Source organism: Neoarius graeffei, chromosome 7 (genome assembly GCF_027579695.1).
Source record: "Neoarius graeffei isolate fNeoGra1 chromosome 7, fNeoGra1.pri, whole genome shotgun sequence".
Taxonomy (NCBI): Eukaryota; Metazoa; Chordata; class Actinopteri; order Siluriformes; family Ariidae; genus Neoarius; species Neoarius graeffei.
In genome coordinates this window covers 11755779-11771906 of record NC_083575.1, presented here as the reverse complement: position 1 = coordinate 11771906, position 16128 = coordinate 11755779, and the positions used below count along the sequence as shown (strand labels likewise).

At 43.4% G+C, this 16128-nt stretch overlaps 1 protein-coding gene across 1 annotated transcript in view; it reads left to right on the top strand.

Moving 5' to 3' along the window:
• Positions 1-16128, top strand: part of ldlrap1b (low density lipoprotein receptor adaptor protein 1b) — a 98192-nt gene that overhangs the window by 55100 nt on the left and 26964 nt on the right. Inside the window, exons 2-6 of the mRNA XM_060925268.1 lie at positions 804-946; positions 3168-3280; positions 6282-6396; positions 6782-6854; positions 13414-13494. Coding sequence (XP_060781251.1) covers positions 804-946; positions 3168-3280; positions 6282-6396; positions 6782-6854; positions 13414-13494 — 525 coding nt within the window. The remainder of the gene's footprint in view (positions 1-803; positions 947-3167; positions 3281-6281; positions 6397-6781; positions 6855-13413; positions 13495-16128) is intronic.

The window sequence follows — 16128 nt, the reverse complement described above, 5'->3', positions numbered from 1 at the left end:
TTTGCGGACGTGCGAGCGGCTAGCGTGAGCCCAGGTGGTGGTAGTAGTAGTGGTGGTGGTGTTTTAGAATGTTATTCAGTGGACCAAAGTGCATTGAATTCTAGAGAAAGGGCTGATTGGCATCAAGTCTTTGACCTTGTCTTGGCCTGAAGTGATGCTGTTCATTAGAGCATGACAGAGGAAGGAAAGGCAAAGTCCCTTTGCATGAACGATATTTTTGAAACTAGGACTCTTAAAACACATGGAATAAATTTTCCAAGTGTAAATGTTCAGTCGCTGGTCGTGGAGGACGGAGCGTAGCGAGCGTAGCACCAAAGCATGGCGTTTTGTCTCTTTTGTGCACAGGAAGCGCGTCGGAGGTTAAATGGGGTCTTTATGGAATCAAAAAGGATTGTGTTTGAAGAGAAGTGCTGATTGAAGTGTGTGCACGTGGTGCTTTGCGTTGTTTCATATGGAGATGGTTTTGCTTGTCTTGCACTCCTGTGCCTCGATTGTTAGAATTGCAGATTTCACGAGCCGATTTGTTGATGCCGGAGTGGTGCTGGATTTAATTTGATCATGGAAGGTGATCATGTTTATTCATAAAAGTTAAAAAAAAAAAAAAGAGAGAGAAATTTCCATCATTTTGTGATGTGGTTCTTTTGTGCTATTTTTATCCTGACATGGAAAATATTCAGTGTTCAACGAGTCTGAAATTATTTTCTACGATCTATTTCTGCTTTACAAGTTGCTCCTTGTGAAGCAAGTATGTCCTGAAAATGCATTACAAGTTTTAAAAATGGCTGCTCTTGTGGCGTCCACAGAGCTCCCGGAGAACTGGACGGACACGCGCGAGACCCTGCTGGAGGGCATGGTGTTCCAGCTGAAGTATCTTGGCGTCACGCTGGTGGAGCAGCCGAAAGGAGAGGAGCTGTCAGCTGCTGCAGTCAAGAGGATTGTTGCCACGGTAAGATCCCCATGGAAATAACCCCTGACCTCACACAATGCCCAAAAAGGCTAAGGGGCAGAGGTCAACGTTCAGATCAAAATCATGTCAGAATTAGGCACAGAAAATAATTATTCCTCCTTGATACCGTCAGATCCCTCACTGGCACCTTTTTATTAAAATAAGTAAAATACAATCATTTTGAACAGAAGTTGATATGAATTTCTGGAAAGCATTAAAAAAATTTAAGGATGACTTGCTTATATTTGATATGTTCTTTTAAGGTGTCAGTGATTTTGCTGCATACTACTATTCATGAAACAGTTATATATTTAAAAAAAAAAAAAGGGGGGGGCATTTTTGTTGGACAAGATGTAAGGGTTTTGTTATTTTAAAGTGTAAAATTGTAATGTATTCTCAAGTTTTAACCTTTCCCTGTTCTGAGCCCAGCTGTTTATCATTCAGGACTCGTCAACATTCCTCTCCACACATTCGTTCCCCTCCATGTGGTGTCTCTCTCTCTCTCTCTCTCTCTCTCTCTCTCTCTCTCTCTCTCACACACACACACACACACACACACACACAGAGAGAGAGAGAGGCGCACTTGTCAAGTAGTGAAATGTAGCAGTAATGGTGTTAAGAGCCTCAACCTTTTCACTCCAAAGCACAGAGCAGGACACACACACTCATCACTGACACAACATGACTGTGCAGCTGTATTAAACATCTCTCCCTCTCTTTCTTTCTTTTGTTCTTTCTTTGTCTCTTTCTTTGTTGGTCTCTCTGTCTGTCTCTCTATCGCTGTTTTTCTGTCTGACTGTCTTTGTATCTCTTTCTCTGCCTGTCTTTTTGTCTGTGTGTGTGGCTCTGTCTCTCTATCGCTGTTTTTCTGTCTGACTTTCGTATCTCTCTCTCTGTCTGTCTGTGTCTCTCTCTGTCTATTGCTGTTTTTCTGTCTTTGTATCTCTCTCTGTCTATCGCTGTTTTTCTGTCTGACGGTCTTTGTATCTCTCTCGCTCTCTGTCTCTCTGAGTCTCTCTCTCTTGCTTTTTTTCTGTCTGGCTGTATCTGATATTCTCTCTCTCTCTCTCAACTACTTTTTTCTGTCTGGCTGTGTCTGATATATTCTCTCTCTCTCTCTCTCTCTCTCTCTCTCTCTCTCTCTCTCTCTCTCTCTCTCTGTGTCTGTCTTTGTGTGTGTGTGTGTCTCTCCTGCTTTTTTTCTGTCTGGCTGTGTCTGATATTTTCTCTCTGTCTTTGAGTGTCTCTCTCTCTGTCTTTCTGAGTCTCTCTCTCTACTGCTTTTTTTCTGTCTGGCTGTGTCTGATATATTTCTCTCTCTCTCTCCTGCTTCTTTCTGTCTGTGTCTGATATTTTCTGTCTGTCTCTCTGAGTCTCTCTCCTGCTTTTTTTTTCTGTCTGGCTGTGTCTATTTCTCTCTCTCTCTCTCTCTCTCTCTCTCTCTCTCTCTCTCTCTCTCTGAATCTCTCTCTCTACTGCTGCTTTTTTCTGTCTGGCTGTGTCTGATATATTCTCTCTCTGTCTTTCTGAGTGTCTCTCTCTGTGTCTGTCTTTGTGTATCTCTGAGTCTCTCTCTCTCTCTCTCTCTCTCTCTGCTTTTTTTTCTGTCTGGCTGGCTGATATTTTCTGTCTGTCGGAGTCTCTCTCTCTCTCTCTCTCTCTCTCTCTTTCTGAGTCTCTCTCCTGCTTTTTTTCTGTCTGGCTGTGTCTGATATATTCTCTCTCTCTCTCTCTCTCTCTCTCTGAATCTCTCTCTCTACTGCTGCTTTTTTCTGTCTGGCTGTGTCTGATATATTCTCTCTCTGTCTTTCTGAGTGTCTCTCTCTGTGTCTGTCTTTGTGTATCTCTGAGTCTCTCTCTCTGCTTTTTTTTCTGTCTGGCTGTCTGATATTTTCTGTCTGTCTGAGTCTCTCTCTCTCTCTCTCTCTCTCTCTCTCTCTCTTTCTGAGTCTCTCTCCTGCTTTTTTTCTGTCTGGCTGTGTCTGATATATTCTCTCTCTCTCTCTCTCTCTCTCTCTCTCTCTCTCTCTCTCTCTCTCTCTCTCTCTACTGCTGTTTTTCTGTCTGGCTGTGAATATCAGACACAGCCAGACAGAAAAACAGCAGTAGACAGACAGACTGTCTAATATTCATTCTCTCTCTCTCTCTCCGACTGTCTGTCTCTCTATTGCTGTTTCTGTCTGGCTGTGTCTGATATTCATTCTCTCTCTCTCTCTGTCAGGCCAAAGCCAGTGGGAAGAAGCTGCAGAAGGTCACGTTGAAGGTTTCTCCAAGAGGGATCATCCTGTACGACAGCGCCTCAAATCAGCTGATCGAGAACGTCTCCATTTACAGGTCAGGCTGCTGAGCTTTCCTTTCTCCTTTCATTTTGTTCTCATGGTCACCAAAAACAAGCTGACTGGAACTTTTGTGATGAACAGTTCTTTTTTGTGGTGTTTTTTTTAATTCAGAATTTTATGAAAGATGCCCGTCTATGCTAATAATCAACACTGATCCGTGGTTACTGCTGAGTGCAGTCATATATGGTTTGGAATGGAGACCTCTGCGTTCTTGGGTTCTGTTTAAAAACAGTCCACCTGTTTAGAGGAGAGGTTCCTGGATAGAGGAGGGAGAGAGAGAGAGAGAGGGCGTGTGGTCTCCAGTGACATTAGAGTGCACACATGCAGGGCAAAACACAGCTGTGCCTCTGATGTGAGGTCATCATCATCTGCTCTCAGGATGCAACTCAATACGAATGTGTTATTCAGATACATTGTAGAGCAGATAATAAACAGATATGAATAGTATTTAAAAAAAAAAGAATGTAGATTTACAGGTTCATCAAGGGTTTTTTTTGTTAAACTGGGTCTGGAATTGGGAGCCTGTGAGATTGTAAAATGAGATTGGAGCTTGGACTTAAAAGCTTTACGGGCCAAGACGAAAGGAAGCTGTGATTATTTATTTATCGCTTCATGGCGCTGGTTTTGCTCCCATTCCTTTGGCTGTGATTTTATCCACTTGACACGGTAGATCATTCCATACTGTTACATCGACTGGAGCACTGGGTTGGATTTACTGGTACAGTAATCAACTGGTTAAAATCTTAGCTACAACAAAGATTTTTTTTATGTGGCCATTGGAGGCCACAGTTCATCACCCGTGTCCTTGAACTGTGGGGTTCCCCAGGGATCAATCCTGGGACCATTACTATTCAACCTTTATATGCTCCCACTTGGACAAATTATTAAGAATAACTCAATAAACTTCCATAGCTATGCAGATGACACTCAGCTTTACTTAGCTATGTCACCTAATGACTATGCCCCTCTTGAGTCTCTTCATAGATGCATTGACCAAATTAACAAATGGATGTCTCACAATTTTCTTCAGCTGAACGCAGATAAAACTGAAGCAATTATATTTGGCAAAAAGGAGGAAAGGCTTAGGATTGCCACTGTTCTTGAAACTAAGCGGCTTAAAGCAAAGGATACTGTCAAAAACCTTGGTGTCCTTATTGACAGCGAACTTAACTTCAACAGTCATGAAAGTGGTAAAAAAGTCTGCATTCTATCACCTAAAAAACATTTCTAAACTCAGGGTTCTCATGTCAAAACATGATCTAGAAAAACTTATTCATGCTTTCATCTCCAGTAGGGTTGATTACTGCAATAGCCTTTTCACAGGTCTTCCAAAAAAGACCATCAAAGAGCTTCAACTAATCCAAAATGCAGCAGCAAGGGTTCTTACAAGAACAAAAAGGGTAGTCCATATCACTCCAATCCTAAGGTCTCTGCACTGGCTCCCAGTGAGCTATAGAATTGACTTTAAGGCATTACTTCTTCTATTTAAAACATTAAATGGGATGGGACCCAGCTACCTACTGGATATGTTTCAATTATATGCACCAACTAGGTCTCAAATGCCGCTTTTCCACTACAAACACGGCTGAGTCGGGCTGAGCGGGGCTGTTGGAGTTGCATTTCGACTACAACCGCGCTGGACCGTGCTGGCTGGAAGTGGGTGGACACATTGGGTGGAGTTAGCGAAAGTGGGTGGACGTCACCTGATGTCGTTAAGCAGCGCAAACAGTGACATCAGTGAGCTTTTAAGCGGTAGTCTCACGACCCGAATAGTAAACAATAAACATGGAGGACATGGAGTCGTTAGTGTTGCTGGTCTTGGTGCTGTGGCTTGTTGTCACCGACAACGCGGACAGATACTGGCAAGAGCGTATAGATGAGGTGAGGCGCATAAGGCTTCAGAAATTCTCGTAATTCGTAATTATTATTCTTCCGGGTTTGCGGTGTTTACAGATCCCAGCGTGCTCGCGGGGCGTGTGTGGGCATGTGAGGACACTCCTCCTCACCAATCAGTGCACAGGGGAGTGTCTGCTCACGCCCCCAGCCTCACTCGGCTCGGTTTGGCTCGCTTTAGCCCCACTCCAAAACGGTGCGAGTTTTAGGGGCTAAGCAGGGCTGAAGCGAGCTGAGTCGTGCTGGTTTTTGGTAGTTGAAACGCGAGCCGTGTCGGGCTGAAGTGAGCTGAAAAAGGGTAGTGGAAAAGGGCCATAAGATCACAAGAGAAAAACTTGCTAGTAATACCAGCTGTCAAAACGAAGTGTGGTGAAGCAGCCTTTAGTTGCTATGCTGCTAAGCTTTGGAACCAACTTCCAGATGATCTCAAAAATGCTCCTACTGTTGTTAGTTTTAAATCCAGGCTCAAGACAAAGCTGTTTTCAGATGCTTTCACTTGATTAATTTTTACCTAAAGTGTAATTAATTTCCTTTAATATAATTTATTTTAATTTTGATTTTAATGATTTTACTTTTACTTTAATTCTTTGTTACTGTTCTTTATGCTTTTATTTTTTGTGAAGCACATTGAATTGCGGGCGGCACGGTGGTGTAGTGGTTAGCGCTGTCGCCTCAGCAAGAAGGTCCTGGGTTCGAGCCCCGTGGCTGGCGAGGGCCTTTCTGTGCGGAGTTTGCATGTTCTCCCCGTGTCCGCGTGGGTTTCCTCCGGGTGCTCCGGTTTCCCCCACAGTCCAAAGACATGCAGGTTAGGTTAACTGGTGACTCTAAATTGAGCGTAGGTGTGAATGTGAGTGTGAATGGTTGTCTGTGTCTATGTGTCAGCCCTGTGATGACCTGGCGACTTGTCCAGGGTGTACCCCGCCTTTCGCCCGTAGTCAGCTGGGATAGGCTCCAGCTTGCCTGCGACCCTGTAGAAGGATAAAGCGGCTAGAGATAATGAGATGAGACATTGAATTGCCTGTGTGTATGAAATGCACTATACAAATAAACTTGCCTTGCCTTGTCTCCATGTAATTCCACTTATTTTATGTTCCTCTCTGCAGGATCTCTTACTGCACTGCTGATAAGATGCACGATAAGGTGTTTGCCTACATCGCTCAGAGCCAACGCAACGAGACACTTGAGTGTCATGCCTTCCTCTGCACCAAAAAGAAAGTGGTGAGGTCCATGGAATTTTTTTTTTTTTTCCCCTTCTTCTTTTCGTCCTCTTGGCTGACGTGGATGCATAGTTGGTTGTCCCTTGAGGGATGACAGCATGGAAGGAAAGGCAGGGAGTGTCCCTCTGCTAAATTTGCTGTAACCCTGAGCACACTTCCTTTCAGAGAAGGGCAGAGAGGTGAACGATTGAGACAGAGACAGACAGACACTGGGACATAGACTGCTGGACAGACAGGGATGGACAGAGTCAATTAAATTCAGTTTTATTTACGTAGTTCTTTTAACGATAGATGTCATTCTTCTTTTGAGTACAGTTTATGAACTATATAACACTCTCTCTCTCTCTCTCTCTCTCTCTCTCTCTCTCTCTCTCTCTCTCTCTCAGGCACAGGCGGTGACTTTAACAGTAGCACAGGCCTTTAAAGTGGCCTTTGAGTTTTGGCAGAACACCAAGGAAGGTATGATCTCTGTCATTTCATTCAGCATCAGCTGTGTGATGAACAGCTTGTGGTTTGTTTGTTTTTTCCCCTCTTTATTTCTGAATTGTAACTTCATCCTTATTGTGCCTTAAAATAAAAGTCCTCATGTCTAAATATTAGAGCCAATATTTCCTGTCCCCGGTTCCTCGGACGAGTGTGAACAGTCGTTTATGTTTTCTGGTTATCACTCCACCCACATTTCCTGTATTTTCGATATTTAATGAACTGAATAACAATGGGAACCTGGCTCTAAGCCCAGTCTCAGCGTGTGTGTGTGAGGGTTTGTGTGTATTTGTGTGATGCAGACTCTTGATGATGTTTCACGCACTCCCCAGGATTCCCCCAAGTCAGCAAAGCTCTGAAATTGTATGAAAACATGATATGCATGTGTCTGTCCGTGTGTGTCTCTCCATTCTCTCTAAGCCTGGGTGTGTGTTGCACATACATGAACAAGTTTACACCGCTCACTGCTTTTTCTTTGTCCTCCGATGGCCCTATTATAGAGTTTTTGTGGAGTTTGAGGTTTATAAATTGAGAGCCCATCATCCTCTGAGATTCTACGGTACTACACAATATCTAGTTAACTATATAACGGATAAAAGATGTAAAGCAGTCAGTGCTTAATTAAAACTTTGGCAAGTGTTGGGTCCTTCACGGAGAGCGGCGGGCGCCGAGGCCATTTATATCTAAGGGTGTTTTCACACTTGGTCCCTTTCAGCCATCTAACCGAACTCAGATCGATGATTCAGCATTTTTTGCGCATATGTAAACACTCCAACCGTACCCAGACCCCTTTAAAGCGAACCGAACTGAGACCACCTCAGGAGGTGGTCTCAGTACGGTTCGCTAAAAATCAACGGTACGGTTCGCCTAATCTGCGCATTGTGAACAAAAAGCGCACCGGGTTCACTTCGCCTTTTTCACTGTAGTTTAACCTTCTTCGTTTGCCGTAGTTGGTCACGTGACTGTAGCAGGGAAACTCAACTTCCTTTTGGAACTTACCACAGCCGCTGGAATAAATTTATTTTCCTTAATCCGCACTATTTTGATCAAAGAATACAGCAGGGCAAGCATGGCAGCAGACATTTTGATTCAAGAGAAAATTACCCAGAATTCCGTGCACTGGGGGTCTGAGGGCTCTAGAGGACCTGGTGTGAACAGAAAGAGGACTGAAGGCCTCTGCATGCTCTTGTGACAAGGCTTTCGCAGACAGCTTTTCGCAGCCAGTTGTAATTTATCGTTGAGCGGGGAGTAATAGGCGTGCGCGATGTTATTCACCGCCACAACGCAAGGGGGTGCGAAGTCGCGAAATCACTAGGAGTAGTTGGTGGGTGTGGTTAGTGGAGTGTTTATCCTCCGGTTACTTATAATGACTAGAACTGGAGTCGTATAGATGTACGTACTTCCTCGATCAACCGCTTTTCGTGCTGCTCCATCTTCGCTCGTGTTTTTAAAAATGGCGGTCGTGAAAACAAACCAAACCGGGAAAGTAGGGAAGCGGAAGTGCGTGTACAGCGGATGTAGAGTGGACCAATCGGAGCCCTCTTGTCTGCGATGCTGTCTGCGAGGCTTCTGCGGTGGTCACAATTTTTGGGAGGTGCGCGCAGAGCGTCTGCGAAGGTGGGGGGGCTACGCAGACGCTATCTGCGACACCGTCTGCGAGGACTGCGTTGTCAGCATAAATTGGCCTTGAGGCCCCATCAAAGCTTAACTGGACCAGAAAGGGAACCCAGTCCTCTTTGTAATAAATTCACAGTGTGAACACAAAAAGAACTGAGTTCTTTTTCTGTTGGTCCACTTTTTGGTTCACTTAAAGAGGACTGAGTCTGGTTCCTTTAAAGGGGACCAGGTGTGAAAACACCCTAAAGCTATGTCTAAATTTTCGAGACTGTGTGTGAGAGAGAGAGAGAGAGAGAGAGAGAGAGAGAGAGAGAGTGAGTATACGTGCAGAGGCAATAATAATTTGACAGGATAACCTGCATACAGGTAGAACCCTTTGACAGGCAGTGACAGGAGGAGAGAGCTGGTGGTGTGTGTGGGCAAAAGGAAAATGTCAAGCCGCGCTGACAGCTTTCCTCACGTTGCTCTCTCACTCAGTGTGAGATTTGGAGAGAGTTTTACTTCTCCTTCTGACAGTTTTAAATATAAGCTTTTAATTCAGTTTTAACTTGAGCTCCAGTTCTATTTAATAATTAACATTATAACTGAGCTGCTTCAAGCTTGGGTTCGAGGTATTACCTGTTAAATATTCTTATGAATGCTGTTTTAAAATGGTGTGTGTGCATGCGTGCATGTCTAACTTACTGGGGGGAAATGGCAAAGGCCGTGATGTTGCAAGTAATACTTTTGAAAGCTTCCAGAGCCCCAAAGTCTCAGTGTGTAGTCACTTCAGAATAAAGATGCGACGAATTATCGCTGTGAGCAAGAAGCTTGTTTGCAGGGACCAAGCACCTTGTGAAATGTACCAAAGACAAATTGCGAGACTGTGAGGCTAGAGACTTTCAGTTAGATGGTGATCTGAGGGCTGAGTTAAAGGGGAGCTGAAGTCATTTTTAAACTTGTTTTCTTTCTTAATTAACGTGTTATTCAATTGCGTTTTCGGTTTTATTAACCTTGTATCGTGACTCGTATTGGCACATTATATTACACTTATCGACCTTTTCGGTTTTTAGCCATGTTGAATGTAGTTCGTGTGGTCCGCGGCAGGCGTCGCTTATCCGCGCGATCTTCACAGGACTTGTGCGAGACTTCAAACGTGAAGTGTCGGCGCCGCCATTTTGAAAATTGTTTACACAGCGGCCAGATCGCCATACCATTCCAATTTAGATTAATTTCGAGATTGATCAGTGATGGAGTGTCAGTCCTGTGCGCCATGGTGCCTCGGGCTGCACGCACGCCGAGTGGACTCCTGCACGTACGCCGTGAACAAGGCGCACCTGACCTCAATTAAGGAACTATGTGTTTGCCTATTTAAGGACTGTACTGATGCATTTGCATCGCGAAGTATTACGATACACGTACACATTACCGAGCCTCTCTACCCGTTGTCTTGATTTCCTGTTTCTCGTTCTTGTCCTCGTTTAGCCTTTGATTTACTGTTTGCGCCTCGGCCGACCCTTTTGCCTGTATTCTCGTTTTTGATCTAGCCTGCCATTTTGGATCGTTTGCCTGTGTATATATATATTCTGCACTTTATTAAGCTGTATACTTCTGTACATACGTACTCGAGGGAGGCGGATGTGACGGAGATTATTCCGTACGACTTCGAACCAACGTAGAATAGAGAAGAGTTGGAAAGGCGACAGGATAAGGACTACTCCGTCGCGCTGGTATTTACGTCATTACCGTCGCACAATTAAAACGTGCCAGATCAGGCAGCTGGTGGGTTTTCAAAATAATAAATACATGCATGCATTTTTGTGATAAATACATATTATACTGAGCGCACTTCCCACATAATCCTCACTAAGGTTTCGGACGGCGCCACAAAACGGCGTCCCCACTATATAGTGCGATTTCGGACACAGGGAAAACTTCCAGCTTGATTACGTCAGCATTCGAAGGAGGGAGTGCACGCGTGTCTTTTGACAACGTTGGCAGATGTTGGTCACTTTGATTTCCGCTGTACGTTTTACTTCCGTCCTACGATGTCTCGCACAGGTCTCAGCGAATCTCGTTTACGGCCGGTGCTTTGACATATGGACTGATATATATTACAGAGCATATTTCAAACACTCGTAACTTGCTATAGCAGCGACAAAATAGCTGTCAGAAATGCATTCCTATATTTAATAAAATGAGAAATAGAATTTTGATGATAAATTTGCCTTCAGTTCCCCTTTAACAGATATCTTCAGTCAAGTGTGTGTATACGTGCACATCATCTAATTCAAGCCGTCTGATCGGCGTACACCTGCAGTCTTACCAGCCAATCGAGATTTGGAGTAACGTTTAAATACACCTGTTGTAAAGTTTAAAACTTTCTGCCTTTTTTTGATGAAATAAATGAATAAATGACCATTGAGCCAGGTCAGTTTTGTGATTCAGTCCAGTCAGTGTTATTGTCAGTGTTGTCGTTTTCTCCGGAAGAGGCCTTGCTACAGTGGTGCTTGAAAGTTTGTGAACCCTTTAGAATTCTCTATATTTCTGCATAAATATGACCTAAAACATCATCAGATTTTCACACAAGTCCTAAAAGTAGATAAAGAGAACCCAGTTAAACAAATGAGACAAAAATATTATACTTGGTCATTTATTTATTGAGGAAAATGATCCAATATTACATATCTGTGAGTGGCAAAAGTATGTGAACCTCTAGGATTAGCAGTTAATTTGAAGGTGAAATTAGAGTCAGGTGTTTTCAATCAATGGGATGACAATCAGGTGTGAGTGGGCACCCTGTTTTATTTAAAGAACAGGGATCTATCAAAGTCTGATCTTCACAACACATGTTTGTGGAAGTGCATCATGGCACGAACAAAGGAGATTTCTGAGGACCTCAGAAAAAGCGTTGTTGATGCTCATCAGGCTGGAAAAGGTTACAAAACCATCTCCAAAGAGTTTGGACTCCACCAGTCCACAGTCAGACAGATTGTGTACAAATGGAGGAAATTCAAGACCATTGTTACACTCCCCAGGAGTGGTCGACCAACAAAGATCACTCCAAGAGCAAGGCATGTAATAGTCGGCCAGGTCACAAAGGACCTCAGGGTAACTTCTAAGCAACTGAAGGCCTCTCTCACATTGGCTTATGTTAATGTTCATGAGTCCATCATCAGGAGAACACTGAACAACAATGGTATGCATGGCAGGATTGCAAGGAGAAAGCCACTGCTCTCCAAAAAGAACATTGCTGCTCAGCTGCAGTTTGCTAAAGATCACGCGGACAAGCCAGAAGGCTATTGGAAAAATGTTTTGTGGATGGATGAGACCAAAATAGAACTTTTTGGTTTAAATGAGAAGCGTTATGTTTGGAGAAAGGAAAACACTGCATTCTAGCATAAGAACCGTATTCCATCTGTGAAACATGGTGGTGGTAGTATCATGGTTTGGACCTGTTTTGCTGCATCTGGGCCAGGACGGCTTGCCATCATTGATGGAACAATGAATTCTGAATTATACCAGCGAATTCTAAAGGAAAATGTCAGGACATCTGTCCATGAACTGAATCTCAAGAGAAGGTGAATCATGCAGCAAGACAACGACCCTAAGCACACAAGTCTTTCTACCAAAGAATGGTTAAAGAAGAATAAAGTTAATGTTTTGGAATGGCCAAGTCAAAGTCCTGACCTTAATCCAATGGAAATGTTGTGGAAGGACCTGAAGCGAGCAGTTCATGTGAGGAAACCCACCAACATCCCAGAGTTGAAGCTGTTCTGTACGGAGGAACGGGCTAAAATTCCTCCAAGCGGTGTGCAGGACTGATAAACAGTTACCGCAAACGTTTAGTTGCAGTTATTGCTGCACAAGGGGGTCACACCAGATACTGAAAGCAAAGGTTCACATACTTTTGCCACTCACGTATATGTAATATTGGATCATTTTCTTCAATAAATAAATCACCAAGTATAATATTTTTGTCTCATTTGTTTAACTGGGTTCTCTTTATCTATTTTTAGGACTTGTGTGAAAATCTGATGATGTTTTAGGTCATATTTATGCAGAAATATAGAAAATTCTGAAGGGTTCACAAACTTTCAAGCACCACTGTACATCGTGTGTGGGTGCCAATAGTTTTGAAACCAGTGTTTTGTAGAAAATGTTATTGTATATTGTTACCCAAATAAACTTTACTTGCTTGAGGTTGCTTAAAACTTTTGGGTTGAATATACCACCCATGGAGACATCGTGTAGTGTGTGGGGGGTGTTCGTCAAAATTATCGGCACCCTCACAGTTGGCTTGTGCTGACGCGTCTTCTAGAGAAACCCACAGCGCTGAACCGATGAGTCATGGTCATTACTGAAGACAGTTAATTGAGTAGGGATGTGTGTGTGGGGAGCGGGGGATAATTCAACACACTTTGTCTCTCAACTCACTTTGAAATCTGTTTTGCGGAGATTATACACACTCTCAAAATAAACCACAGTGTCCTGTTATAACAAAATATATTGTAACTCTGTGTATAAACTGAACTTTCCATTCGGGCAACAGAAATCCACCACGTACCGTATTCTAGCACTGTACTGAAATACATGGTCAGTTATTTTCTCTATCACATGGAAATGGCTCGGTTTCTGTAGCAACAGTTTTGCTTGCGTTTTGTTTTCAAGCCTCAATGGTCAGTTTCTATAGTGTGTTCATTCAATTAGGGTGTTTTGTTTTGTTTTTAGCTTTTTTGCAGACCATCACGTGTTTTAGAAACTGATTAGAGCAGATTATACATTTATGTATTTGAGTCACTGATTATTGATTTAAGTTGGTCCAGTCAGGTTGGTATTTGATACCTTTTGGCCTTTAAAACAGATCTGTTCTGTTATTGATTTATTTAAATGTGAAATGCTGATGGTGCTTTTTCACCTTGCTTTGCCCATTTCTTAGAAAAAGAGAAGCGGGTAAAACCCGACTCGGTTGGCCCAAGCAACCCTCAGTCACAGAATTCAGAAAGTGTGGAAGAAGGAGGTGAGTTTGTTTGTTTTTCTGTTCTCGCTCTCTCTTTGCTTCTCTCTACCCCATATATATATATATATATATATATATATATATATATATATATATATATATATATATATATATATATATATATATATATCTGCCTTTCTCTCTCTCTCACTTCCCCATATCTTTCTCTCTATCTCTCTCTGCCTCTCTCTTCCCCATATCTTTCTCTCTCCCTCTCCCATCTCTCTATCGCTCTCTCCCTACCTCTCTTCCCCATCTATCTCTGCCTCTGCCTCTCTCTCTACCTCTCTCTTCCCCATATCTATCTCTGCCTCTCTCTCTTCCCCATATCTATCTCTGCCTCTCTCTTCCCCATATCTCTGCCTCTCTCTTCCCCATATCTATCTCTGCCTCTGTCTCTCTATCTCTGCCTCTCTTCCCATCTCTCTCTGCCTCTGTCTCTCTATCTCTGCCTCTCTTCCCATCTCTCTCTCTCTATCTCTGCCTCTGTCTCTCTATCTCTGCCTCTGTCTCTCTATCTCTGCCTCTGTCTCTCTATCTCTGCCTCTCTCTATCTCTGCCTCTCTTTCTCTATCTCTGCCTCTCTTTCTCTCTCTCTGCCTGTCTTCCCCATATCTCTCTGCCTCTCTCTTCCCCATATCTCTCTGCCTCTCTCTTCCCCATATCTGTCTCTGCCTCTCTCTTCCCCATATCTGTCTCTGCCTCTCTCTTCCCCATATCTGTCTCTGCCTCTCTCTTCCCCATATCTGTCTCTGCCTCTCTCTTCCCCATATCTGTTTCCCCATATGTCTCTCTATCTCTGCCTTTCTCTTCCCCATATCTCTCTGCCTCTCTCTTCCCCATATCTCTCTGTCTATCTCTGCCTCTCTCTTCCCCATCTCTCTCTCTCTGTCTATCTCTGCCTCTCTCTTCCCCATATCTCTCTCTCTCTGTCTCTCTATCTCTGGCTCTCTCTTCCCCATATCTCTCTCTACCTCTCTCTCTTCCCCGTATTTCTCTCTCCTTCTCCCCCATCTCTCTATTAATCTGTGCGTTCTTGTTCAGGCTGTGTCCGGTCCTTTCACGCTTCGAAACAGGAGCATGTTCACGCTGTGTGCCAAAATACTGATGCTGTTATCATTCCAGGGAATTTCCATTTCAATCAGATGATTGTCATTTCAAGTTGTGAGCTCATTCAGCATGACAAGACTGCCAACAACACACACACACACACACACACACACACACACACACCTACATACACACAATTCCAAATATGAGCCTGTATGAAGAAATATCCATCATGGTTAAACTCTTGATAAATGTTCTTTGGTGAGGATTTTGTGACTATTTGTGTTCAAATGATCAGATTTGCTCTTAAAATCAATCTTAATAATATGACTTTATATTCAGAAGGCTAATAACCTGTTTAGCTCACGCTAATCTCACACTGGGTTTGGGACCAGCACTAAGTATGCACTGTCTTGTACAAACCCAGTGGCTGGGTAGTTTACCTAACCTGCATGTCTTTAACTGTGGAGGAAACCCACGCAGACACGGGGAGAACATGCAAGCTCCACGCAGAAACGCCCCCATCGGCCATGAGGTTCAAATCCGGAACCACCTTGCTGTGAGGCGACAGTGCTAACCACTACGCCACCGTGCCGCCCAACACAGGTTGTCGTGTGCGTGAGGGGAGGTCATGGATATGAGCCATCTTTCACACACAGTAGGTCACTTTGACATGTAAGGCCCAAGCTTCCTCTGTGTCATACGACGACTATGACTTTGTAATACTGCAAGAGAAGAATGAGGGTTGGGATGCCAAAAAATGCCCATCTGAAAGGTCATGGACATGCCACCCCCCACACACACTGACGGAGTTTCACAGTGAACCATAGATAATTGCACTGCTTGTGAAAAGAGATGTTAAATCTGCTGCAGAAAGACAGATGAATTAAACATTGCTAAGGAAGCCAGTGAGGCACTGAGTGGAAAAATAAACCACGAACGCAGGGAAATGTAATCATTTAGTTCGACAGGCCTCGAGTGCTCTTGTGCTCTGTTCTGAATTACGGCTGCCGTTCAGTTCTACTGTGTGATCAAGAGTTTGTTCTAACAAGTAATCAGTACATCAGACGTCTACTCGGCCATTTACTGATGGCTAATTAGTAGTTTGTTAATCAAACGGGGTGCGCAGTGAGGAGTTGGAGATCATGGAGCTTACTTTTAGTTTTATTTATTACACAGTTATTTAACTGTTGTATTTAATGTTTTAAATCTAGACTAATATGGTGATGAAATGTCTCACTGATGGCCTCTGTAATGATTTCTGCTGTTTTTTTTTTGTTTTTTTTTTTTAAAAAGCAGTTTTGTTATACTGTATCCCTGTGGGTTTTTTTTTTTTTTAATGCCTCTGCCACCTTAAGGTGCAGGAGGCATTTTGTTTTCGGGTTGTCCGTCCGTGCGTCTGTGCATGCGTCCGTCCCGAAACCTTGTGAACACGATACCTCAAAGGCTAATGAAAGGAATTTCACCAAACTTTCACCATTTGTGTGCTCTGGGACAAACATGAACTGATTTTAGATTTTGAGGTTAAAAGGTCAAGATTACTGTGAGGTCAAATGTCCATCCCCAAACCTTGTGAACGCCATA